The sequence below is a fragment of the Seriola lalandi genome, unplaced genomic scaffold (assembly GCF_002814215.2).
Source record: "Seriola lalandi dorsalis isolate HSWRI2012SDOR001 ecotype SW California unplaced genomic scaffold, Sedor1 jcf7180002054346, whole genome shotgun sequence".
Taxonomy (NCBI): domain Eukaryota; kingdom Metazoa; phylum Chordata; class Actinopteri; order Carangiformes; family Carangidae; genus Seriola; species Seriola lalandi.
The window spans coordinates 194,576-220,928 of NW_019524899.1; the positions used below are offsets into that span (position 1 = coordinate 194,576).

The following is a 26,353-nucleotide window of genomic DNA, read 5'->3' on the forward strand; positions in this document are numbered from 1 at the left end:
TAGTGGAGTAGAAGTATGAAGTAGCATAAAATTATAGTAAATATTTCCCACTCCATCTTTTGAGAAAATGATTGAGTCAGGTTTTTTTTAAAGCTTAATTTACTCATATCTAAATAATTCAGATGTGATATGTCTTTCAGTCAGTCTAGACTATCCTCAAAACAAGCTCATTTTATAGGACTATTTAAACAGTAGAAAGTAGTTCCTATAAAAAACTGTTCACAGTGAAGTCTGTGGATTATCCAGATGATAACAAAATCTGAACAAATACAACCTAGATGAGATGCATGGCCAGAAACCACTGAGGTATGTGAGAAGAAGTTAAGGTACAAGACGTAAAGAAATTGCAACATATCTGGATACATAATGGTAGTGACTCTCATGAAGTCATAATGGATTATTATATATACTGGTAACTGAATTGAGTATGCACAAACTGTTTTGACTTTTTCTATTCAGTGGACAAAAGCTCCTCTGCCACTGAATCTTTGTTTGGAATTAGTTCAGTATCACCAAGTGAAAAAAATAAATCTCTTACAAAACCTTAAATGCCACAGTTTAATAAAGTGCAAATGACAAAAGACAAAATTATCAGAAATCAACATCCTGTTTACACAATGTGCGGCATCCTGCCAAAAAAAGTAAGCTTTTGTGAAATTAGTTACATTTTTACAAAATGTACATGGTTTAACATCAAAATACAGTTTTAACACTTTGCATTTCAGAAACTGTTTGTTTCACACAATTTTATGAGACTAATTTGCCTGAAACACAGATTTACAGGCAGATCTCAAACAAAACACATTCATTCAACATATAAGAGTATTTGAACAAATTATCTACAGTATATTTTTAAATTACAACTTTGTAGTGACTGATTAAAAACTTCAGGTATGCTAACAACATACAGAATAAGATTGGATGCATTTTCGCAGACGTTATCTTTCACACATTCACATCCTATACAAAGTACAATGCAGCTAGAATATTCATTATGTCACACTTTGGTGTTTTTTCATTTTGGTTTCATCGGCTTACAGGATGTGGGATCGTTGAATTGGTGCCACAGTCAATATACTCAAACGTGTTCATAGACAGCTGCTCCGTGTGGGAGAGATAGGAGATATTCATTGTCATTCTGCAGGAAAAGAGAATTAAAGAAACAGTGAGAGTCGGTTGGAGCCGGTATCTGCTTTGTCATGATTTTATAAGGTTTTAAAGCTGCACTGATCAATTTTTTTATATTAACAATGGGTGAAATATCTGTGTGAAATGTGAAAGGACTGGATCGTACTGATGCTGCAGTTCATCTCAACTCTGCGTTTTAGCATCTTTTAGCTCCTTGTTTTAGTTTTCGCAAAACCAAAAACTCCACTCTCAAAAAAACTAGCTTCTAGCCACAACGAGCAGCAGATAAACCAACTGAACACCACCTCCCCAGCACCAAATAGCAGACAGACGAAGCTAACTGCTGGCTGGTGAACATAGTCGAGCATTTAGCAGTTAAAGAACCTGATATTCCCCTCAGGAGTTGGTAGAGACCAAAAACAGAGCCAAAAGACAGGGAATATTGTGCTAACATCCACCAGGTGCACACAAACACATCTCCACACAGATGCTTATGTGTATGCTGGTGTGTTAATAACTGTCACCATAACAACTTCATACATTTATAAAGTCAATACTTAGTTTTCAGCCTCCAAGTGCCCAAACAAAAAATGAATGCAGCAGCTTTAAGATTAAGATTCAACTATTAACAAGAAATACTATGTCATCACAAGTGTTACAGTATATATAACTAAAATAGACTGTGACAAACACTGGGTGGTCTGCACTTTAAAAACAGGAAATAATATATTGTGGCTAGTTTGCAGTGTATAGGTTTATAATATAATAATTCATTTTTTATTTTTACTGAAGCTTAATTTTCATTGTGGCCCCTGGTTTATTATGTGTGGCCAATACAAACTGACTGAAGGAAACCTCAGCAAATACTGATAGTTTAGTTTGCACAAAAGCCACATTAACAAATGTAAATGTAATAGTGTTTTCAGTAGTTGTACTGGACTGTCCCTTGATCAGTCTAGTCAGCTTAAAGAAATGGCTTACTCCGCCATTTATTTGCATTTAGTTGCATCTTGAACTCAAATGTGATAAAGTTTTTTTGAGTGTAAACAAAACACTGACTCCTAAAAGCAAAGCGTGTCTTTATGTTTTAACAACGTTTGTGTTATCTCGAACGAACATTTCATATTTAAAAGATGCAGCTTCGAAGGATAAGGCCACATTTTAAAGATAATCAATTTCGCGGTTATGGTTTTCACAACCCTGCCCTGCACAAAGTGATGCCTTTAAACAGAATTTAAGATGTGTTAAAGCGCCAGCCTCTTCCTCTAAATTTCAGATCGACACTTACTGCAGCTCCAGAAATAGGGTGTGAATCTTGATAGAGCTCGATTTGCAGTAGGTGCTGAAAGAGATAAAACAGTTGATGTGTGGATATGTGCCAAATTCATACATGTAAACAATAATGCTGGACGTAGTGTTATATCATTCTGGTTTCAAACTTACTTTAAGCCTTTATCCTCTATGGGCAGGTCAACTCGAATGGTGTACTGCAGAAGTTAAATACAGCGATGTAAGAATATTACATATCAACAATATATTTTCACGTGAATCCGCCTGGAAAACTCACAGATTTCTGTGATCTGGACTGGATGGCGGTCATGTTCGATATCTTGGTCTTGCCCACAACTATGTCGGTGACCAAACCCTGCACGTTAAACTCGACGATCTGAACCGGGACAAAGTTGTTGTTGGTGATGTTGATGAGATTCTAGAGGAGAGAACACACACTGCAGATAAGGTGAAAACCAACACACCTATCTGTCTTAAAAAAGCCTCAGTGAACTTTGTCCTCACATAACTTCAGCAGCTATCTACAGGCTGTCATGTGAAAGCAATTCAGACGGTTCCTTGTGTTTTGACACGCCCAAGAAAAACGGCTACTCAGTGATTTCAAGTACCGAAAATAGAAAGCACACAGTATAACATACAGCACATACTGTATATGTGGAATGATATGTACAGTCTGTCCTGTGTTGAATAATCTGTACATTGACTTCCTTTAAATTGCTGCTGCTAGTTTATAAATCACTAACAACCTCGGGCCAAAACAACCTCTCTGATATGCTTAATGAATATAAAAGAGTTAGGGTTACTTATTACTGCACTAGAATTGCAATGAAACTGTATTTCTTGACTAATATTTTTCATCTAAATTCATTTTATTCCAATTCGATTAATATTATTTTATTTGTCACTGTGTTTTAAATGTTGCTAATGCTAAAGCTATTGCTTTTCTCTTTCTTAACGGAATAGCTGCATATTTTGGGGAACAAAATGCTTATTTCACTGTCTTGACGAGTGTTGGACGTGATGAAAAAATACCACTCTTGTGTCTGTACGCTATGAAGGACAGCCAGAACACAGTTGGCTTAGCATAAAGATATAATTAATATGCGTGCAAAACAAATTATAATCAATATGAATCCATTTGAGCTTGTAGGGCTGAATATTATGCTGTAGCTTCTTTGACATGTATGACAGCAGATCAATCCCTGCACATACTTACAACTGCTGACTAAAGTGATTTTGATTCAGCAAAGAGGCAGGCACAGATTTACATGTAACAAGGGCTGTAACTCTATCATTAGTATTCCTCTTGCCTACCGTGACCTCCATATCAACTGTGTCTGGGGTGAAGTAGACCATGACTGACAGCACAGACACGGGTGTGAGGGTGATGCTCCGGGGGAAGAGGAAGAAGAGGATCAGACAGCAGAGCAAGAGACACACGGCCATGGAGATGCACACATACAGCTTCCTGAAAGGCAACACAAATGTGCAAAATTAAATCGCATTAAAGGTCCAATGTTTTACACTTTGGCTTTGAAGTGTTGATCCATAAGAAGATATATTTGTGGTTTTAAGAACCAAAAACCATCTCAATGTAGTTTTACATCTCCTTTCTCAGGCTTCTCTCTGGAGCTCTAGTAACAACAGGTCAGTGAGCCAATCAGAAGAGAGGAGGCTCTGAGCCTCTCTCTGCAATATTTCCATCTAAAATATAAAATACAAGTACCTCAAATTTGTACTTGAGCACTAAAGTAAATGTACTTTAGGTACTTTCACTGCACACACACATACACATGTATTCCTTACGTGCGTCTGGGTTTCAGCCTCACATCATTGCATGGTATCACAGCTACCAGCTGGTCTTCATGTCCTGCCAACACATAAAGACAGAGGGAAATAGAAGTGTCTTCCCAACTATTGTTCTTACCACAAAACTGATGTGAAAGTGTCTGAACAGACTCAGCTGCACATTTGTGTCTTTCAGTTTGACTCGGTTCCCTTATTGTTGCTTGTGAAATGAAACAGCTACATTGAGGATGAGGAAGGTGCCCATTTTGCATGGCAAAAAAACCAACCTCTGGGAATTCGTCCGGTCCCGCGACATGTGGGGCAGGTGTCTCCTGTTGAGTTTCCATTCATGGAGCCATATGAAGGAAAGTTGAAAAGCGTTTTACCCCTCTCCATCCCCGCTGTCAGATCAGGATCCTCTGAGATTGAGCTGTGATGTCCTTGTGTACCCATGACGTTTCATCGAAAGGAAAAGTCCAGTCTAAATGAGAAAAAGCAGAGACCACAAAGGCTGGAAAAAGCACCTAAAACTCAATTAAGCTTTACAGTACGTGTAAACCCACTGCAGTATTTCCACATGAATCCATTTCTGTCCTTCCTGAGACGCTTCAGTCACCTTTGATACCAGACTCTCTCACAAGCCTTTAAATGACCAATAAAAGCGTGTTCTTGACAGGATGTGAGCAGAGTCAGCAGGGTGACAGTGACAGAAACACATTACTATATAGTTCTATTGCAACTTATTAAAACCTGAAAACACCCTTAGTATCAGGCGTGACTGTGTGTTGAAAAGAAAGGGAGGCAACCATTTAATGTGTTGAATGTCTAAGCAGCTTCTGGGAGCTCAGATGTGATAAACAGACATCAAGCATAGTGACTATTCTTTCACATATTCTGGATTTTACCTCAAAAGTACAACATTACCTCTAAATATCGCCTGTCCTGTCCAGTTTCCAGTTGGATGAAACACATATATGAAGGCTTTCCACCGGCCGTTTCATGTATTGATCCAATAATAACAAATTATTGTGTAATGTGACCGTATTTCAGTGGAAGCTGAAGCCCTGAATCATCCTGCTTCCACAATGGCTGCTATGACACAACATTTTTAAAGGATAGTTATACAATCTGGAAACATTTTACAGTAATGTAATGTAATGTATTTTTTTCTTTAGTCAACTCGATAGTCTATACAGTGACATAAAAAACAGGTTTATTTTTACTCTTGCATGTAAAAGTCAGGTGTGGTTACAAAAACAGTCTAAATTTGAACCCCATCCACCTTTTTCCATGAGGAAGCTAAAATGGTTTGTTTAGGTTAGTTGTGCTGCACAGTAGCTTCACAAACATGCCGCAGGCCTTCATAGAAGTACACTATTTATAGTGAACTTATTTTAATGTGAACTATATTATAATTTAACATCATTTAAACACAATTCATAACTGCCAGAACTGGCTCGGCTGCAGTTTAAACTTCCTCCAACATCAAGGAGCAAAGTAGCTCTGTTATAAAAATTAAAATTGAGAATATTTCCTGTAAGGACCTACATGCAAACTGCAGATATATTCATCTCAGCCTACATTTTTAGAGACCTCACTGAACAAACCATTAATAAATCAATGTGTGATCATTATTCTGCAACAGTGGAATAAAATTAAGTACATTTATATTCAACTATTATACTTTAAGGCTACATTGTGCTTCTACTTCAGGGGAAATATTCTACTTTTTACGCTTTATTTACTAGTTATTCTACAAATTAACATTTTCCATACATAATAAATCATAATCTTACAGGTTAAACTACTAAGTGTATAAATGTTGGTTGTCAGATTTATGCTGCTGTCTAAAACAGTGAAATATGGCCTGTCAACACTTGAGCGGGACATGTGGGTGAGAAGTCGTCACGCATTAGTTCAGCTGACGGCAGATCAGCTTCCTCCTGCGCACTTACCTCCAACACGACTTCAGTTTGGCTTAGAGTCCAAATATCATCCAGTGTAAAGAGAGTAGCTGCTGCTCCACCGCTGGTTTCTTTAGGGGTTCAGTTTGAAACGCTGCATTGATACTGATAAGAAGCTACAGATACCACTGTCTGTACACAATGAAAATCCGAAGGGAGGACCACTTCCTTCTTCTTGAAGCGGCAGGTCCGTGAAGGCAGCCTGCAGTGTCAGATCACATGAGCTGCTTCAGAGTGACTTTCCTTCCTTTGCACAGTAGCTGTTGCAACAGACGTTTAGGCACATTAGTTAAAAATAAACTATTGAATCCAAATGTAAAGCCTGACACTAAAACCCTTTTATCGTGGAATCTTATTTCAGCATGTAAACACGGCACAGCACGGCCGGAGGAACCTGGGGTGGCGCCATGGAGGGAAAAAATTTGCTTGTTGGGCCCCTTTCGACCCCCGACCCCTCGCCTTGTGTCCTCTGTGCATTGTGTATGTGACCTGTCATCGATAAATACATTGATTAAGTACATTACACACAGCAAACTATACATACATTAAGTTTAAAAAAGGTTATGCAATGGAATTAAAAATGTATCCCTGTCGCAACATTTGAAAATTGCTGAGATAAATAAAAAAATCACTTTGATTTTTTTAGTTAAAGATGAATTCTGAATGACTTCCATTACTTCTATATGACTATTATTATTATTATTATTATTATTATTGACAAATTTTCTATATTATCATTACAATTCATTCTTTTGGCCACAATAATTATGTAGTGAAAATCTGATGACTAGAATTAAAACATGAATATAAAAGTAAAAATATAGATATGGTACAGACCAGTGGTTCCCAACCTGTGGGCTGGAGCCCACTGGTGGCATGCGAAGGTATTGCAAGTGGACTGACAAATCATTTGCAAAACAATACAAAATGATCTTCAAAACATTAAAAATGTTAAAAACTCATTCCCTCATGAGACAATTGAGTGCTAATAATTTACACTGCAGTACTTGGAGCACACAGTAACCTGTGTACCATAGCCCAGTACACACTGCCCTGTATGTAAGACATATAGTGTGTGCAGTATGTCACGACCCACATATAGACATTTCTCATTAACAGACAGTTGGAGAGATGTGCAAATAGTTTATTGGCGGATTGACAGTAGAAGGGTATTTCATGTATACACTCTGTGGCAGAAGAATAATTTGACAAGCATAGTAGGTATATTCTGAATTATTCTCTAGAGCATGAATTTTCAGAAATAATGGAAAATTGCCAACATAAGAAAATATGGTTCAAGAATCCTCAACCGCACACACACACACACACACACACACAAAGAGAAATGATTCAAACTAACATTAACTTCCATCTATACAAACACACCACAAACAATGTCAAAATCAACATATGTGTATTTCAGTAAACTAAAACTCCTCTTTCATGAAGGCAAATTAATGACAGAAAATATACTTGGTTCCACTAAGAGATTATGGAATGTGTTGTTAGAGACATCTAGTTTTAGGATTAGTGTTAAATGACAGTCGCTAGGTTTTCAGTTGGTGGTTGTACGACGGAGTTTTAGGGCTAAATTGTGGAAAAGAAAAAATCTGATATTTAAAGAATAAATTTGTAACTTTACGAGAAAAAAGGCGTCATTTTGTGGGGAAAAGTCACAATATTTTGAGTGAAAATGTAAAATTTCAAGATAAAAAAAAAAGTATTTTTTGGGAATATTACAAGCAACCAATAAAAGGGGTGAAGGGACAGTCAGCCGCAGACTGAGCTGCTTCTGGCAGCAGCCGTTTGTCTGTCTAACAATAATATGGACTCAGTTTCTTGCACAATCTTTTCAATGTCCTGGTTCTGATGATGAAGTGATGCTAAAAACAACACCTAACCTAAAATTCTAACTTCATTTTTAATTCTTTATTCTTGTAATATTAGATATATTCTTGTGATATTGTCATATTTTTTTCCTCAATGTGGCCCACTCCATCGCATGGTTGAATGACGATACGTGAAAAAAAAAAAAAAATTCAGGCAAGGGTGTTCAACGTGTTCAACGATGACGCAAAGCTGACTTTTTTTTTTTTTCTTTTTTTTTTTTTAATTTCACTGTGACTTTGCTAAGACACAAGAACACGACTCGTCTCTAAAGCCTCTACCTGTCATGCAGGTGTCTTCTAAAAAGCAGTAGAAAACATCTGAAGTCCGAACGGTGAATCCGTTCAGACAAGTTTTGTATACATTCCACATGTCAACGTCTAAAATAACAGTACTCTGATACAGAAAAAGATTGCATTGTTTAGGCAGATTTCACTACGATAATCAAGAGAAAGGTCATAAATATCTGTTTGTTGTTCCTACTACTGCACTGCTGACCCTTAAACACCCAGAAGATCCACGTAGCTTCAGTAGCTTCGTCTTAAATGAGAGCTGGCTCTTCAGGACGCTTTACGACATTCCACGATATTCACTTTCACTGCTCTATTTGTGAGAAGAATCTAGCCAAGCCCTGACAGAAAGACAACTATTTTTCAGCGCAGAGGAAGCAGCTACAACAGCCATACAAACACTACGATGAAGAGCTGAATTACACACTTTCCACCTGTCAAAACTACAGTCCCTACTCTCCATTTTAACCAACACAATAAAGCTCTATGGCCTCAGGTAAACAAGGCATGGCGAAGGTTAACCACTATCCAGAATAATTTACAAATGTGTATATATACGGTTCATTTCATCCGAAATGTTGAAGCTAAATTAAAGGCAAAGGCAGGAGAAGCCGTTCACAAATGCTCGTTTCATTCTAATCAACAGCGTTCAAGAAATAAATGCTCCTATATCATTTTTGATCCATGTTTTTTTTTTTTTTTTTTTTTACATATATTTCAAGTGGCATTTTTGTCCTGTTGGTCCAAATAAAACTATCCACCCTTTGAGAAATCAATCAGTTGCATGAATCATAAATAGGTTTTCTTTGTCTCTTCTTTAAATAACTCAAAAATAAATCCAGAGGCTGGAAAGGGTGAGAAAATAATCTAAATATTCTCATTACATTTATGTTTAAAAGTCAAATAAACTCCCTCCCGTCACTCTTTTACAGTAGCTTTCCTTCACAGCTTTCCCTCCCTCAGCGCTGGGCTTCCACGGCTTCCTTCTGGCTGTCCTCGGCCATCTGCACCAGCTCGTTGACGGTGTGCAGCAGGCTGTAGCCGTGCTTCCTCAGCAGCCGCTGGTTGAGCCGCTGGTCTCTGAAGCCCATCTCCAGCAGCATGGCCATCATGGAAGGGTCCTGTCTGGTGGCTGGGTCGATGCCTCGCTGGAGGGGAGGAAGAAAAACGGGTTAAGAGGAGAGTGCTGAGAAGTTGTTAAATTATTTTGTTTGATCACTTAGAGGCAGTGGAAACAAGCTGCAAACATAACACTGACCTACTGTCATCTTCTAAAATTGTCATGGTGAACATGTTAGCTCTCTTTTAGCTCTGTGTGTGGTCTCCACCAACTCCTGAGGGAAATATCTGGCTCTTTAGCAGCTAAATGATCACCAGCTAGTTGTTAGCTTTGTCTGTCTGCTGTTTGGTGCTGAGCGGGTGGTGTACAGTGGGTCTTTACAGCTTTTACTCTGCTCCCTGGGGTTAGAGATGACACAATGAGAGCAGTGACCTTGAACCAAAACAGTAAAGTTTTGCTGGAAAACCAAAACAATGAGCTGAAAGACACCAAAACGCCTCACAGGTCTGAGGTACTGAGATACTGGGAATGTGATGTCTCAAACACCAGTTCTTCCTATGCTGATCACTTTTTTTGGAGGAACAATATATTTTGGCGTGTTTGGCTGTTACGTAATAAAGCACTGACTCATAACTCTTCCTGTTGCACATTGGCTACATTTCAAAAATGTAGATGTGAGGGTTGCTGTGTGATGTACCTGTATTGAACAGTTTGGTCCAGTGAAGAGAGCCTTATAAGCGGACGCTGCCACAGAAAGGGCTCCCTTGACAAGCCCCTCTGTGATGCCTCCTTGGCCCCTGGTGCAGAGACAGAGATGTGGTTACACTGGGTTGTGTAACAGTAAAGAACAATCTGTTCCAGTTCACATCATTGTCACAAAAAGGCACAAACAGTAGATAAAATGTCAATGTAGTCAAAGATGTTATAGACTAAACTGCAGGATTTTCCTTCACTAGAGTGAAGCGGATCAAGTTTTCCTCTTGTTATGTTTCACCTTGGCTGCAGCGCGTTGCTGGGTCTGGGGTTGTATGTCTCAAAGGCACTGGATGCTGAGCCTGCTGATCTGGACAGACCAGATGACACTGCAGAACAGATAAGGAAATAACAACACACACGCACGCACGCACGCGCACATGCATGCACACACACACACACACACACACACACACACACACAAATACACACACACACACACACTAATATTAGAGGCTTCTGCTGAACAGCAAAATCCTGAAAGCCTGTGTGCTGCCTGACTTCCTTTCTTAAAAACAAAGGGAAAAATGTGTTTCCTTTCTCAACTCAACAGAACCACCTACTCCTCAAATGACTACATTGCTAATTCAGGTCAACAAAGTGAGTAGTTAAACACACTGTAGTTAAACTCATTTTAAATCTTATTTATGTTTTGCAATATAGTGGCTGAGTAAAACTGCTGTAGTGGTTCGTGTGCCAGTATGTTATGTGACACTAATGTGCTTATATCCAGTGATTCAAATAGTAAAACTCACCATTTAGGTGGACCCTTGGTTGGTGTGGCTCATAGGGTTCACAGGCTGGAGGACTGGGGTCCTCTGCCAGGTACAGTGCCTCAGACCTGAAACGCAAAGTAAATAACCTACAACTGAAACATATAAAGGCTGAAGCAAATAGATTAAAATGAAAATGGAAAAAGCTTCATTTTGAGGATTTATTAAAAATCTAAAACCAGAAGTGAATATGCGGCCATTTTAAATATTAGAAATGTGAAAACATAGTTATTACACTGTTGAAAATAGTTAATAAAGACACAAATTCTAGCCCAGTATTAACATTAATACTGGGCTTCTACAACTCCTGGCACGTTTTACTACATGTATTGATAACGAGAACTTAAAATCTGGCAGTAATCCAGTTTGAAATTGCAAAAAATGTCATAGTATTTCCAATGAAAGTTACATAAAACTCTACCTCTGACCCCAAACTATAATCGTTACATACTGCTACAAAAACATGGAAAACCTCTGTCCACCTACACAAAATATATATAAAATATCCATAATATCTAAAATATCTCTGTTTGCTTTATGCATGCTGACAGATTTCTGAACTACAGTGACCATTTGACTGCGCCTCCCTCTGACCTGGGTGAATAGAGGGCTGGCGGGGACAGCAGCGGGGGCTCAGGCAGAATTGGCGGTGGCACCACTTCAGGGGTGAGCGTCACGGCGTCCAAAGTCTGGGAAGCGCACAGCATCTGGTTCACGCTGCTGTGGATGGGAGGGGCAAGTGGAGGCCAGGTGTTCACCGAGGAATCCTCAGCAGCGACCACCTCCATCCTCTCCTGCCTCTCTCCCAGCGGCTCGGAGTTAGAGTCGTCTTCTTCTTCCTCCTGGTGTACGTCTGGATCGGCTGAGGTCGCAGCAGCAGCAGCAGCAGCAGCAGCGGCAGCGGCAGCGGCAGTGGCGGCGGTGTCAGGCTGTGACATGGCGGAGCTGTACATGGATTCCCCCAGAGGACGGCTGGTGTCAAAGCAGTCCGGGAGCACGATGATGTAGTCGTCGCAGGAGGAGACTGAGGAGGTCTGGCTGCTGACCTGACACACAGGAGGATGAGATGGTGACATTTATGGACTTCATTATAGGATTATATTAGAGGCAGGCCTTCATTTATAATGTAGTTAATGTAAACTCAAATCTTCCTCCATATTTACATGTGGTCTTGATAAATTCATCTTGCAAGATCAAGGATTTCGGGTTTTACTGCTTTTACCAACAGCTGATAGCAACAAATAATGTGAATTGTGAATACAGGCTGTGTGCATTCCTCTGTGGACTGAGCGCTTTGATACATTCACAGTATTAATATAGAACCTAGACCTGCTTTGTAATCACACAACACATGGACATCTACCTTTAGACAATATGGGACCTTTAATTCTCACCTCATCCCAGTCCCCTCCACCATCCTCTTTCTCATATTGAGTATCCTTCAAGTTTTGCATGTCATCCAAAACCACGACTTCCTCATCTGTATTATCATGATGTGAATTGATATGCAGGTTTTCATTCACTGTTTCCAGGAGAAAACCTTAAAAACACAAACACCAAAATGAGCAGGCGAGGCTCCATTAATTAATTATTACAAAAGATGTGACATGCAACTGTAATCACACAATGTTTTACGTTAATGTAAAGACATTTTTCAATACGAAAAATCAGAAGCTCTATTGGAAAAAACAGAATTCAGGAAGTCATTCTCTAACCTGGCTTTGTCTCCTCGTCTTGGGTGATCTGGTTGAGACTTGTGTTGGGAGGCAGAGCTGAACTCTCAAGTCTAACGGCACAGATCTCCTCATCTCCTTCTTGTGCCCTCTCTGTCTTCTCAGCCTCCACTGCTCTCTCAAAGCAAACGCTGGGACCCCGGGAAACAACTGATATCCAGAAGAAACAAACCAGAGCGAGCACCTCATTACACAGCAACTTTTAAAAACACAAAACAAATACACTATATTTCTGAACACAGGTTTGTTGGATGATTTTGGTGATGGTATAGAATAATACAGTCCAGGGTCCTCACCCTGTGGTTTGTGGCTGCTGTGAACTCTGCGCAGGGGTCTGTGGTCGGGGGCTTCCTCCAGTGTGAGGGAGCGGATGACCGTCTCGCAGAGGAACTGGGCTCCGCTGATCTCCTCCTCCCGCTCATCCTCCTGGGTCACAGGCTCCAGAGGCTCCCTCTGCTGTCCCAGTTTCACTCCTGAGCAACACACAACTTTAATTATCACACACTGCTGACAAGAAAGACAGTCCACATCACGTTCATACTATTACACACACACACTTCTCTGGAAGTTTTCTGGTCCTCGACTTGTCTTACCAAAAAGTTTTCTGACCCCTGTGACCTCTGTGTCTTCTTTTATCTGTGAAGTTATGGCCTTCTCCAGTACTGGTGCATCATGGGGCAGAGGGGATATGCAGGGTGTCAAATCTACACATTAGGTAGAGCAAACAGAGCACAGTTTATTTACCTAATGTGTTAATGTTGAAGAGAAGTGTAGCCAGAATTTTAACTATAAAAGCAGAGACAATTTTGAAAGGAAGGGAGTTACATAAGAAAATTGTCTCACAGCTCATTTTACTGAAGTGCTTACCAACAGGAGTGTTATTAGGAACCTTCTCCAACTCTTGCACTATATTTATATCCAGCAACTCAAATGACAGTAGATCCTAGAAAAGAGAAGATGCAAGTGGAAATTTGACTTGGTTTGATCATTTAGCCACAGTGCAACAGGTTTGATGAATGACAGAGCTTTGAATGTGCACCTGTGCAGTCAGCAGGTCGACTGAGGGGAAGTAGTAGTCTTCATGGTCGAGGTCTACAGACCTAACCTCTGCCTCCTTCTCCACTGGCCTCGCCTCCTCCTTCTGAAGCACAAACAAGAACGGCATCATTATTATCTCCACAATGTTCATTCAACAACGGCCATTTCTATGATGATTATGGATGTTCCCCACTTTTAATTATTCTTTTTGTTGATATTTCAGTGTTTGAAAACACTCTTTAAGTACATACTCGTGTTCTACTACTTTTTACATGCACAGACCTTCTAGATTCTGGTCTCATTCAGGATCAAATCTAATCACCATGTGCATCCAGACGGCAATAACAAACAGTTTATAAGGATAAAAGAAGAGCGAAGGGTCCCTGAACTCCAGTCTTGTCTGTTTTTAGTTTGCAAACACCACTATGTTGTTTACATTACATTACTTTCATTATTGATTCATCTGTTTGTGATTTATCAAATAATCATTTAGGCCATAAAATACAGAAAGGGGTAATTTCCCAACGCCCAAGTTGACATCTTCAAATGACTTGTTTTGAGTTAAACTGATATAAAATACAAAAAGCAGAAAATCTTCACATTTTCAGAACAGGAGACATGTTTGTAAATGTTTTGACTTTTACCTTGGAAATTGATTACCAGTATATACAAAATTGTTGATGATTAGTTTTCACTAATTTAGATATGAAAGATTCACCTGCAGCAACAACTAAGTGGAACTTAATTATGTCCAATAATAAAATAATCTAGTTGTACATGTGAACAGTTGTACAGGGTGTCATTGGTTAGCAGACTTGCCAGTCTTTTGCTCTGATGTCCGAGTGTGTTGCGGCCGTCGCCGGGGTCGACCACAATGCTGCACCACACGCGCGGGCCAAACTGACACCCGCAGTGCGCCAGTCGCCAGTGGGAGGTGTACGTCCCCTCCATCACGGGAGCGACAAAGGCCACACTGACCACTCCCACTTGTCCGGGCAGCAGCAAGGGGACCGGCACCTCCCTCTTCTTCTCTGAGGCCAGGCCGAGGTTTCCCCACATGAACACTAGCTGGGTGCACGCACACACATACACAAAACACAAAATAGAAATACACATGCGAAAAGGCACAAAGACGAGAGCATGCAACCAAAGTCACACAACAGAAAGGATGTACGCAGTCAAGTGAGAGGGTCAGTCACACACACACACACACACACACACACACACACACACACAAACAATGACAAAGACTTAAAAACTTAAACCACAGATTCAACTTAATTTAAATAATAAACATCTCAGACAGAAATACATTAGTGGTATTAGGCTGGATAAGAAATCTTAGCTGGTGTTAGTGGATAAGAAGAAGCAATGAGCTGAGTGGGGGCTCAGTGGAAGTGAAGCAGGGGGGCAAAGAGAGAGTGGGGCCTGTCCTCTCGGTGGGTGGGAGGGGTACCTTAGTCTCTGAGGTCCAGCTGATAGTGCCCGAGTTCCTCATCTTCCAGTATTTGATGAACTTGGTACCAGGCTCCAGACGGGTGCCGTCAGGCAGATTTTCATCCAGAAACAAGGCAGCCATAGTGGGCACCAAGGACGTGTGCGAGACCCCGGGACCCCTAGTTTCAAGTGTACAGAGCATTGTTGAAAATAGCCCTGGTTTCTTATAATACCCATCTCTTTTGTTCTCTACGAATCAAAAAAGCAGGACCCCAGATTTTTTTGCAGCTCAAAAGCATTTTTTTCTTAGAAAATCTATGAAGCAGCAGCAGCAGTTTTCACATTGAGGTAGTTCCAACATTTTCCACCACCCCAGAGCAGCCAGCGATACACTTATACAGACTAGATTACAAAGATGGCATATTTTGATTTCTTTTCTTGGAAAAAAAAGACTTTTTTGCATCCATGCTGGGTTCGAAGTACCCAGCACTGTCGGACGCCCTTCCGAGGTGGCGCTTACTCTGGACTGGAGGCCTGGGGATCAGGGACCGGGGCAGGGATGGGACCTTGGGCTGGGGCTGGACCTGAGGCTGTTTCTGAGGCAGCAGGGGGGGGCAGGGCTGGGACCTGGGTGGATGTGGAGGCCATGTTTGTCAGGTTGGCTCTGCCTGAGGTAGAGGGCCCACTCCACTGCAGCCCCCTCTTCTCCAGTCTGAGTTTCTTCTTGATTTCCTTCACTTCGGCTCTTAGCTGCCTCCTTTCTGCTTTGAGGCGCTGTCGCTCGGCCTTGCGTACTGTCCTGTCTCCTCGCCTTGGGAACCTGGTTTGAAATGTCATCAGGAACACCTATTTGTTGACTATCAAAAGCTTGTTTTCCAAGAACAAAACACATTCACACTCATAATTCATAACTTAGCTGCTAAAGCATTTTGCAGCCCTGCTTTGCACCTAATTCTATTTATGTTTGCCTCCATTAACGTAGTGATAGCAAAAGGGCTAGCACTGCTGTTAGTAACAGAAATAACTGTTTCAACTGTCTCTGGGTTTTACCTTAACTCTCCGGACATCCCATGCTCGGGGATGGACAGAGGAGTCTTGGTTCTCACGAGGTTGTGGCTGGGGTCATGGCTTTGTCGGCACATCTCACACAGGATGCAGGACGGGCACACACTGGCGGGGAAAAAGACAACAAAAACATCAAGATGGATTTTCATGAAGCTGCTTAAAGAACACAGAGCATGCGAGAAAAAGCATGTGACTGACAAAGAACCAACTCATGAAAGGTATAAAGGTCTGAAAGATCAATAAAAGTAAATAAATGACATGCTGAAAGCATCAGAAGGTCTTCCATGCTTACCTGCACTTGTAGGCCCCCTCAGAGGTGAGTTTGTTGCAGCTACTGCAGTTTGGGGTGTAGCCAAGGGACCCATTCGAGGTGGAGGGACCCGGCCTGGGCCCTATAGGTCCACCACTGGCCCCAGTGGCCTCGAGGGGCCCATCAGGGGATTTGTGGGTACAACACTGACCAGAGAAGTCACTGCACATCCTTTCAACCACCTCTTTCACCACCTCGTCCTTAAACTGTGAAAAAAAAGAGTTTGATTTAGAAGCTAAAAGCCACCGTCTGTCAGTCATTCATCACACTCATATAAAGTTTTATGTCAAAAAAAAAAAAAAAAAAAAGTTCAATGAACCTTTACCTTCTCCATGTATGATCTAAACCACATGGGAGGAGGCTCATCTTCTGGTTTGTTGCCCTTGTTATCTTTGACTGCGACCTGTATCACAAAACATGAGACTCACATTAGTTAAGTTAGATCATATATAAAATATTTAAGCTTGATTTATATCAACGTAGAAGAAATAAAATGTGTTATGTGACCTTAAAATAAACTGATCTGAGGCAACAACTACATCGAAATGATTTCAGAAACTATACACAGGAGCTAACAAACTATAATTCACACTGATGCTTGGAATAAGTTTTGAAATGTAAATTTCCTGGAGCTCATCAAAGCAGAAAACCCTGTAAAACCCTTCACATGTGAGAATCTATAGGGGGGAAGAAAGGGGATGAAGTGGGGGAGAAACAATTTGTTTCCTTACAGCCTCTCGCTCCGGGGTGACCTGCGTGCCCTTGTCCACGGTCTTGACCCTGGAGGGATAAGGAGGAGCGGGCCGGAGGTCTCCTTTCAGCTCCTTCACCTCCGTCTTCAGTGGGCCCCCGCAGGCCTGCCCTTTCATCTTGTACACGTTCATGTGCAACTGGTTCCCCTGCTTCTCCGCACTCTGAATGGAAAACAAGCCGCAAACACATACCACAGGAGACTGACATGACAATATGCACAATGCAAATAACACATGTGACATATACAGAAATGTATTACATTACTAATCGCAAGACTTTTTTAGGATTCATTATATCAACACAGTGAAGTTGTGTTTGCCACATTTATCATTTAAATATCTTTGCTATTTGTAATCCTTGGTGTATTCTCTATGACTGTAACTATGTGAATGCTGCTACACTGGAACAAGTGCATATTTGTAAAGCCTTCGTGTCTTAAATACAGTCATAGAGTACAACTGAGTCTGTATGATGTCCTGTCATGTTTTCCCATAAAGAGTAACATCCATGTAATAACAAGTATTTTCTTTTCTTTCTTCAGTTGTGCGGTGAAGGTCGACTGAATTTGACTCCCAATCTCTATTCTAAATTGTCTATATTCTGCAGGATCCCTGCACTGATCTCTGTAAGTGACTAAGATTTGTGTGTTATGTGCTGTTATATTTAATCCAGGAATCCAGCACAGCTCCAGTACCTTGATGGCTTCTTCATACTCATCTGAAACAAAAATAAACCAACAGTAAGTTGCTTTGGACAATTAAATGGTGATGGATTAATAGTTTTATTTCCTGTAATTACAGTTATAGCCATATATTATATGTTTATGGCACATGTTTGAGGTTTTAGGTTTTGCTTTTAGGAAAATTGAGGCCGCAAGTCATGGTTATTTTCTCAATTGTTTGATTAATTATTCAGTCTATAAAATGCCTTAAAACTGTGGAAAATGTCTGTCACAATCCAAACCAAACAGAGAAAAGCTGGAAGGCTTGACATTTTTGCTTGAAAAGTTACTCAAAATGATTCATCATTTATCAACATTAAGGGCTGCAATTTATTATCAAATAATCTGCAGGTTATTTTCTTGATTATCTGATTTGTTATTTAGTCTAGAAAATTCAAACACAATAGTGGAAAAAAAAACACTCAAAATTTCCCAGAACCCAAAGTGACATCTTCATAATTGCTTTCTTGTTTTGGCCAACAAACTCTAAAACCCAAAGGTATTCAGTTAAGTGTCATATAAGGCAAAGAAAAGCAGCAGGTTCTCACATTTGAGAAGCTGGAACCAGCAAATATTTGTCATATTTGCTTGAAAATGACTGAAGCAATAATGGTTACAGATCTTTTTTTCCAATAGTCTCTTGTTGCAGCTTTAATTTATACACTCCTTATGTTACTGTTATAACCTTGTATTAAATGTCTATCGCACATGGTAGTGTTTTAATAACTTACATTCTACTTTTAAGTCATAACACGTTTAATAAAACACAGAAGATTAACCTCACCTTGACTGTTTATGCAAATCTGAAAGAGTGAAAGAGATCAGAATGAGTCCATGAACTTTCATCCTGCCAAAACACCATTATAATTCAGCTATAAGTGAAAAGACAAAACAGCAGTGAACACATTTATATAAACTCCGTTACCTCTTCATTGTCCTCATCAAAGTATTTCACTTGAAAGTGGTTGATCCCAAAAGATGCTTTGATCTGAAATATAGTTTAAGAACAAACACACACCAAACTGCATGTTAGAAAACCAGGAGTTCTTTTTCCTCACACGTGTTGTGCAAACATCAATAATGGCACGTTGAGAAATGCCTCTACAGCCACCTCCTGCACCTGGGTGAACAAAAGCAGTAAAGCAAACTGAGCAGATTTCCCCTCTTCCCCTACGTATTTTGTGACGTGCTAGTCGGCCCAAAAATGAATACTTATGTCCACATTTCTGTCGCAACAGTAGCGACTGTCCTTCAGGTGGTCTATTGTTTACGTGTCTAGGCCATGTCTGGGCCTGCTTCTCGCCAAACTGCGCCAGCGTTTAGCCAACACGCTCAGCTAGCAGCTTACCCAGGCTTCAACCGATTCCCACTCCAATTTATCCAGATCCTGAGCCAAAAATCTCTTCACATTCCCCCGGAAGTTGACTTTAATAGTAACAGGGAGCCCCATGTCCGCCGTTTAGGAGCAGATAATGGCGATCATTTGCGGTGACACCGGCCTGTTTGATCCCCGTTGCCCTCGACTGTCTTTTCTTGTTTACATCGTCAGCTGCGTCTAGAAAAATACGGTGACGTTTCTTCCCCTTCCTCATGTGAGTTTCCTGGTGGTTGTTAAACCGGATTAAAGGTGCATTACCGACACCTAGCGGCTGATTCAGGTACAGGGAAAGTCAAGGGACAGTTGGGATATTATTAGTATAATATTTAGCGTTTCTTGCACCACCTATTGTTGTAAAACTGTGTCAGACATTCTAGTTAAAAAGCCATAACACTATTCAAAAACCACTTTCACATTTGTGATTCAATAAAGTAAAAATAAGAGTCAATAATAGACCAAGTCTGGCTTAAAAAAAGACTATATTTATACTTATCAAACCTTAACTCAATTAAAAAGTAGATTAAATTTTTAAAAACATGGCCTCAAATTTGTAAAACCTCTATTCTGTTTGTGAACACATATTTGAAAAAAAAGGTAACTTCACATCTTTCTCCTAGACCTCCTAGACTTCTCTCTCTAGACCACATCAGACCTGGATCAAAACCCACTATAGCTAGACTTGTCAAATCTCGACTAAATCAACACAGAGATGCTAAAGACTGTTTAAGACCGACACAGTTTCAGCATCAAACCAGATCCAGCCACTAAACCTAGATTTGTCAAATCTGAACAATTTAACACTGTTGAAAACAGTTTTATTCCCTTTATTCTATTTGGGAAAACATACAAAAAAAAACCAAACACATCAAACCAAGTCTGAATCAAAAAACCACTATTGCTAGACTGGTCTAAATCTGAACTAGATTAACCAAGAGAAGCTAAAGACTGTTTCCCATTTGTGAAACCATTATTCTATTTTGGCTGTTGTTGGCTGTTTACCTCCCAAGTAGCAAACAGTTCTGGGCCAGTTCTGGCTGTTATCCACCAGTGTCCGATTATCTTTATTATTTGTGTCCACCAAAGTTGACCCAGATGTGGAGCATCTCACAGTCATACTGTATTAGGGCCAGACTTGGGCTGAGGAACCAGGTGTATTGGATCATTGGGCTGAATACCTGGGCCATATGTGTTCTCTGGCTTAATTTACAGCTGGGTCCTCGGCCCATGTCTGGCCCACATACAGCATGATTGATACAGCATGAATATACTTCCATGGATAGGTTACTGGACAGGCTGACAAGCAAGAATGTCAATCAAACAGCTACAAAGTATAATGCAAAACACAAAAAGACACAAAACTACCACAAATAGGCACAAAACCATCAAGAGACTCAAAATTACCACAAATAGGTGCAAATTGACCACAAAAAGATGCAAAAAACAGACACAAAATGATTAGGAAGGGACAAAATTACCAAAAACCAAATGACCAAAGCCAGACGAGTTCAAAGAGACAAAACGACCAGAAAGTAATCTGTTTGAATCCGTGGCTCTTACTCTTATGTAGGAGGGGTATAACTCATGCTCCTGACGTTTGTTTCGTTGCGCGATGCCAGTTCGATGACTCGCGCACGCGCAGTGAAAACAGCGCGTCATGTCGCATGTCAATATCGTCATCTTTAAGCTCACACAAGTGTGGCTGACAAGAAACAAGCCACACGTTTACAGGTGAGTTTAATGCTGTTTGGACAATCGCTCTTCGCCTATTTGACCACATAAGATGTCTTCACTCCTCAAGGTGGACAATGAAATCAAAACCAAGGTAAGCCGTGACTCACGGAAATCCCACTTAAGGTTATACGACGTGTTGTTGTTGTTTGCATTTGCTCGCTAGCATGTTAGCCACATTTTGTAGCATGACGTGCTACAGCTAACGGGGGCTAACCTGCCGGTTTCCCGCCTGTTAAGATACACCTGTCAAACCTTCCAACAGGTGTTTTCTTTCAATGACTTTAAGCTTCATGAGGTGTGAGGAAAAGTTAGCGTTACGGCGCTGCGTGTGTAGATAACAGCTGCTTTTGGTTGACCACATGCATAAATGAAGGCCTTAGCTACCAAGTTAGCCAACTCTGACGGCGTCAAGTTACAGATTCTAATCTTTATTTTCCTTCAATGTTTATTTATCGACTAACGGTTCAAATGCAGGTCTCGCATAAGCTACATATTAACTGTTAATACAAGATACAACTTAAACCTGCACACACAGACGCACATTAACCTACAACTCAAAATGACCAACATAATTGCATATGAAAATGACAAAAAATACAAAACATATGGAACACATGATATGAAAAAGTAATAGGATAAGTACTAGAATTATATACATAAATAATAGTTTGTGAAAATAAAATGCAAAAAGTAAAAATAATCTAGTAACTAGTAAAATGATAATAAGAGCATGTATTCAGAGAAAACTGTCTCAAGACAAGTATTTGAATGGGCCCCACACTTTATAAAATATTCACTGCCCTTTGTATGAAATAACCAACTTTTTAAAGTTTTAGACATAATGTCCCAGGCTTTTGAGTTTTAGACTGGATTTTACTGCTTGTATTTAAAGCTTTGAATGGTCAGGTCCCTGCTTGGAACTGTGATCTGTTAAATACCTATGAGCCTGATCACTGCTTGAGATTCTCTGGAGGGTCCAGACTAACGGTCTCAAAAGCTCAACCTGTTACTAAAGGTGACCTGGTCTTTGCCGTCCAGGCCCCTCAGCTGGGGAACTCACTGCCTTAGGATTTAAAACAGACAAACTCAATATCCTCTTTTAAATCCCCTCTTAAAACTCACTTGGCTTTTTCTTAACTGATTATTTGGTTGTAATTGTTATCATTTATCTTGTTTCTAAGTAGTAGTGCATGCATGATTCAGTGGGAGGGAGGCATATACCTTGTTTGGCTTTAGTCAAAACCAATTAAGAGGGTTAGTGTCTGTGGGACATTGTAAGATTTCAGAGGAAGTTTGCAAGAGTTATTTCCGAAACAAAAAACAACTAGGGACTGGTTTTCATATGAGCAAAACATATGAAGGAGTGAGGCAGGTGCATGTCTGCATTGGTCACAGATGGGGATCCACCTCAGGGCTAATTCTAATACTGACACACCAACCACATATATAGAACCCATGGAAAGGACTTAGGCCACAAAAAATCAGCTTCAAACAGGTTAATCTGGCCATGGTTTCAGCCGGTCTGATATTTGGACTCTTGTCTTATGTGTTTGCAGGTTGATGCATTCAGGGAACGTATCACTGCAGAAGTAAGTATCTGTAAATTTATAAAGAATATTTTTGTGAGCATTGTTACACACATAGTTATCAAAACTGTTTTGTTTTCAAGCAGCACTCAATTAAATGTTTATATTTCTTTCAGGCAGAGGACCTAGTTGCAAATTTTTTCCCAAATAAGTTACTGGAACTTGATCACTTCCTTAAGGTTAGTAATGTGTTCATTCTGCTAAATACACATTGCATAGTCTCAGATCTGTGTACATTTGCTTAGGAGTGGGTGATATGTATAAAATTCTACAAAATTCAGTTTTATTTACTACACTTTCTGAGAAATCAGTTGAGAAACTCTTCGGCCTGAGGATTCTGACAGTTGAATTTTAGTCCCACAGTAGATATTGTCATATCACTCAACCCTAATCTTATCACATCACAAAGCATATGTTGTGGAGAAAAACGGTACAGCTAACATCCTTGTTGTTATTCAGGATCCAATCATAAACATCACTGAACTGAAGGAGATACACTCAGAGATAAATCTGACAGTGCCAGACCCCATCTTGCTCTCAAACCTGCATGACGGACTAGAAGCGGTGAGGCTCCATTTTTAGAGTTTAATTAAATCCTCAGTTCGTACAATAACTCCTGTGTGTAGAGCAGAGGTGAGAAATAGTGCCTGATCTTGTTTTATCATCATGTTTCACAGCAAAACGCAAAAAAGAGAAAGCTGGAGGATGGAGGTGGGGAGGACATGGGTGAGTGTAAAACTATTAAGTAAAGTAGACTTAAAGTGATAGAATCCTCATTGCTAGACATTTTTTCTGCATAGATGGACACAGTTTTAATTAAATTCCAAGGTCAAAGATATTGATTTGAATGAGCCTTTTTGTTACACTTGAAGATTGCATTCAAACCTCTATATGTAATAATCAGTCCCTGCCTCTTATACGTTTGAAATGTAATCCTGTTATCCATCCTCCTCTTCATCCCCTGTCTCCCAGTGACTGGCACCAAGGTCTTTGTCATGCCTGGTGGGATGATGAAGAGCAACGCAAACCTTGTTGATCTTATTGAAAAGGTCAAGCCAGAGATCAGGACACTCATAGAGAAATGTAATACAGTAAGTAATGTCTTTTACCAAGGACCATACTCTTGCATCAGTGCTTTATCCTAATGAAGTTATATGGCTTTCAGGGGAAACGGTAATTTCCCAGACAATTACTGTACATGTTGACTTGACTGATAGCTTTCCAGAGACTATATTATCCTTTTTCTCAGCATTTTTCTCTTCTTCCTCAGGTCAAAATGTGGGTGCAGCTGCTCATCCCAAGGATAGAGGATGGCAACAACTTTGGAGTGTCGATCCAGGAGGAGACAGTAGCTGAACTCCGAACAGTTGAAGGGGAGGCAGCATCTTACCTCGACCAGATATCAAGGTTTGGAGAAAATGTTATTATATTACACGCAATACATTTTAAAGCATGAAACTGGCACCAGATAAGGTCCCTTAGCAGCTGCAGTTTGTTATGTTTGTTGACTTGTCTGTCTCTTTGAGTGATTTAAGGGTAAAATTCTGTCTGTCTTCTTTACTTCTAGATACTACATCACAAGGGCGAAGCTGGTTTCTAAAATAGCAAAATATCCACATGTGGTAAGTGGATCTAAAAAATATCAAAGCACAAAGTTGAAAAATACTGATATTATATACTTGCCTTCCTTTTTCCTGAAAAATATCTATAATATTCTTGTTCACAAGTGCTGCAGTAAATGTGCATATAATTGTGCAATATGCTACAGTAAAATAATTAATAAATGCATTATCCTAGAAGCCTAAATAAACTAAACATTAATGTGCAGTCCACTGTGGAGCCATTTGCTTTAACTTCATGGTAAATATTTGTTTGAGCATGTAGTTCGACACAACGTATTGAAACGCTGCACTTCACGGCAGTGCTATATCTTGTTTACTTCTAATTATGGCAAACAGCCATTTCTGGAAAAAGAAAATTGTAACATCACACTGGGGGGAAAAAATGTACTGCCTGCATCAAAGCTCATTTCTGTTGGTAGTTGAGGTGTTTTACCTTCCTTTTTGATAATAGATCAGACAGTAGCATCTTTTTCATTAGCTATTATCCTTTTTTTGTTTTTCTATTTATTACTCTTCTGCCTGCGTTATGTGTAAGTGCACAGTTAAGCAACAAGTTGAAATAATTATAACTGGTGATCATTACATTACCCAGGAGAGCCCCATGTTTCTGCTGTATGTTAACTATTTACCGTGTGAGACTGTGGCTGGCTAATATAAACACCTTGAATGACATTAATCAACTTTTTTTTATCATCAGGAGGACTATCGGCGCACAGTAACCGAGATTGACGAGAAGGAATACATCAGTCTGAAGATCATAGTTTCTGAGCTCAGAAATCAATACGTAAGTCATGATCTTTATTCCTCATCTTTATCTATTCACGTTTGTTTTATAAAAACATACAGCTGACAAGTTCATTTAAATATTTCACTTTTTGCTCTGTCTTCCTCATAATCACACTGTCTTCTTGTTTTTTGAATGAAGGTAACGTTACATGACATGATCCTGAAGAACATTGAGAAGATCAAGAGGCCTCGAAGCAGTAACGCTGATGCATTGTACTGATGTTCATCCAGCCATCTCAGCCTCCACCCACACCCCCATCTCCGCCCCACTGTCTCCCTGCCATGCCTGTTGAGCTACAGTAGCCTGGCCCTGGTCCACAGGAGTACAACTAGACATTCACCTACTTCAATACAATCGTCACAGCCCTGTACAAAAACATAGCTTCCATAGATGAACACAATGCACATGTTTTTGTTTTAATTGTAAAATATTTTTTCTTGTTTTAAGCCCTCTGAAGACATAAACATTCTCTCAGAAAAAGAGGAGATAGATTCTAGACAACAAAAGCGCTATGTATTTTTTAATTTTAATTAAACATTTGTCCTCAGATCTTTTGTGAAATTGCTTCATTTATAGCTCTTAAGAAAAAAATCAAAGCGGAATGGTTTGTTTCATGCCCACTGCTTCAGTGAATGTTCGTTGGTTGTTTCTTTTTTCTTAATAATTTAAGTCTTTTATTAGATTCCTGCTGCATCTTCTGGAGGGTGGTTGTTGGAGATGCAACACAGCTTTGTTTTTTTTCTCCTTATATTGTACATTACACAGTATAGTGGTAAAAAAAATATGATTATTAAGCAGGTTTTAGTTCACCAGGCTTATTGGTTTTCAGTGAAAATTCATAAGTCACCAAAGCATCTCTTATGTTGAGGCATTGACTCTATTGAATAAAACATTTTTTGATAAAGATGTTGAATATTTTGGCATTTTTGTTGTAAAAATTGTTTAATGAATATCAGAGATAATAGTGGGTTTCTTTCATACATCAGGATGCTCACACATGCTCAGGTTTATGTTAAGACGCAGCGTAAAATGCTTTATCATAACTGAGGGAGGCCTTGGATAGCTGTGCTTCCTCTTCACCTGCAGATGTCACTGTGGCGTGTGCCCACCGCTTCTGTACATCAATATACTTTCAACAACTGGAAGGAAGGAAAATATACAGATACATTTGATTGTTCCTAAATATTGAGTTCTATGTAAAATGTGCAATTAGTTCTACATCTTATTCAACAAAGCAGAAAAAAGAACCTAAAATTTTG

The 26,353-nt window shown here is 39.8% G+C and overlaps 3 protein-coding genes across 4 annotated transcripts; 1 reads left to right on the forward strand and 2 right to left on the reverse strand.

The window, feature by feature from the left end:
* Positions 1 to 544: 544 nt before the first annotated feature.
* tmem106a (transmembrane protein 106A) lies at positions 545 to 6,533 on the reverse strand. The gene is made up of 8 exons (XM_023407713.2): positions 6,162 to 6,533; positions 4,494 to 4,687; positions 4,225 to 4,288; positions 3,733 to 3,886; positions 2,696 to 2,836; positions 2,572 to 2,615; positions 2,417 to 2,470; positions 545 to 1,138 (listed from the first exon to the last, which is right to left on the reverse strand). Exons 2-8 carry the CDS (start codon positions 4,657 to 4,659, stop codon positions 1,027 to 1,029), a joined length of 735 nt encoding a protein of 244 aa, XP_023263481.1. The 5' UTR covers positions 4,660 to 4,687; positions 6,162 to 6,533; the 3' UTR covers positions 545 to 1,026.
* A 765-nt stretch (positions 6,534 to 7,298) lies between these two features.
* Positions 7,299 to 19,552, reverse strand: nbr1a (NBR1 autophagy cargo receptor a). Of its 2 annotated transcripts, XM_023407736.2 has the most exons (22): positions 19,339 to 19,552; positions 18,916 to 18,978; positions 18,775 to 18,793; positions 17,964 to 17,986; positions 17,248 to 17,430; positions 16,842 to 16,919; positions 16,499 to 16,722; positions 16,192 to 16,311; positions 15,662 to 15,961; positions 15,161 to 15,320; positions 14,524 to 14,772; positions 13,706 to 13,807; positions 13,534 to 13,609; positions 13,260 to 13,370; positions 12,963 to 13,139; positions 12,649 to 12,816; positions 12,328 to 12,473; positions 11,528 to 11,979; positions 10,916 to 11,001; positions 10,402 to 10,489; positions 10,105 to 10,204; positions 7,299 to 9,495 (listed from the first exon to the last, which is right to left on the reverse strand). In XM_023407736.2, the coding sequence occupies exons 1-22, from the start codon at positions 19,438 to 19,440 to the stop codon at positions 9,307 to 9,309; spliced, it is 3,216 nt and encodes a 1,071-aa protein (XP_023263504.1). In that variant the 5' UTR covers positions 19,441 to 19,552; the 3' UTR covers positions 7,299 to 9,306. The 2 variants fall into 2 exon arrangements, with proteins under 2 accessions (XP_023263504.1, XP_023263505.1); XM_023407737.2 differs by lacking the exon at positions 15,662 to 15,961.
* Positions 19,553 to 21,035: 1,483 nt separating this feature from the next.
* psme3 (proteasome activator subunit 3) lies at positions 21,036 to 26,000 on the forward strand. The gene is made up of 10 exons (XM_023407825.2): positions 21,036 to 21,190; positions 22,656 to 22,688; positions 22,802 to 22,864; positions 23,145 to 23,249; positions 23,363 to 23,411; positions 23,658 to 23,776; positions 23,956 to 24,092; positions 24,253 to 24,307; positions 25,005 to 25,091; positions 25,233 to 26,000. The coding sequence occupies exons 1-10, from the start codon at positions 21,149 to 21,151 to the stop codon at positions 25,311 to 25,313; spliced, it is 771 nt and encodes a 256-aa protein (XP_023263593.1). The 5' UTR covers positions 21,036 to 21,148; the 3' UTR covers positions 25,314 to 26,000.
* Positions 26,001 to 26,353: the final 353 nt, after the last annotated feature.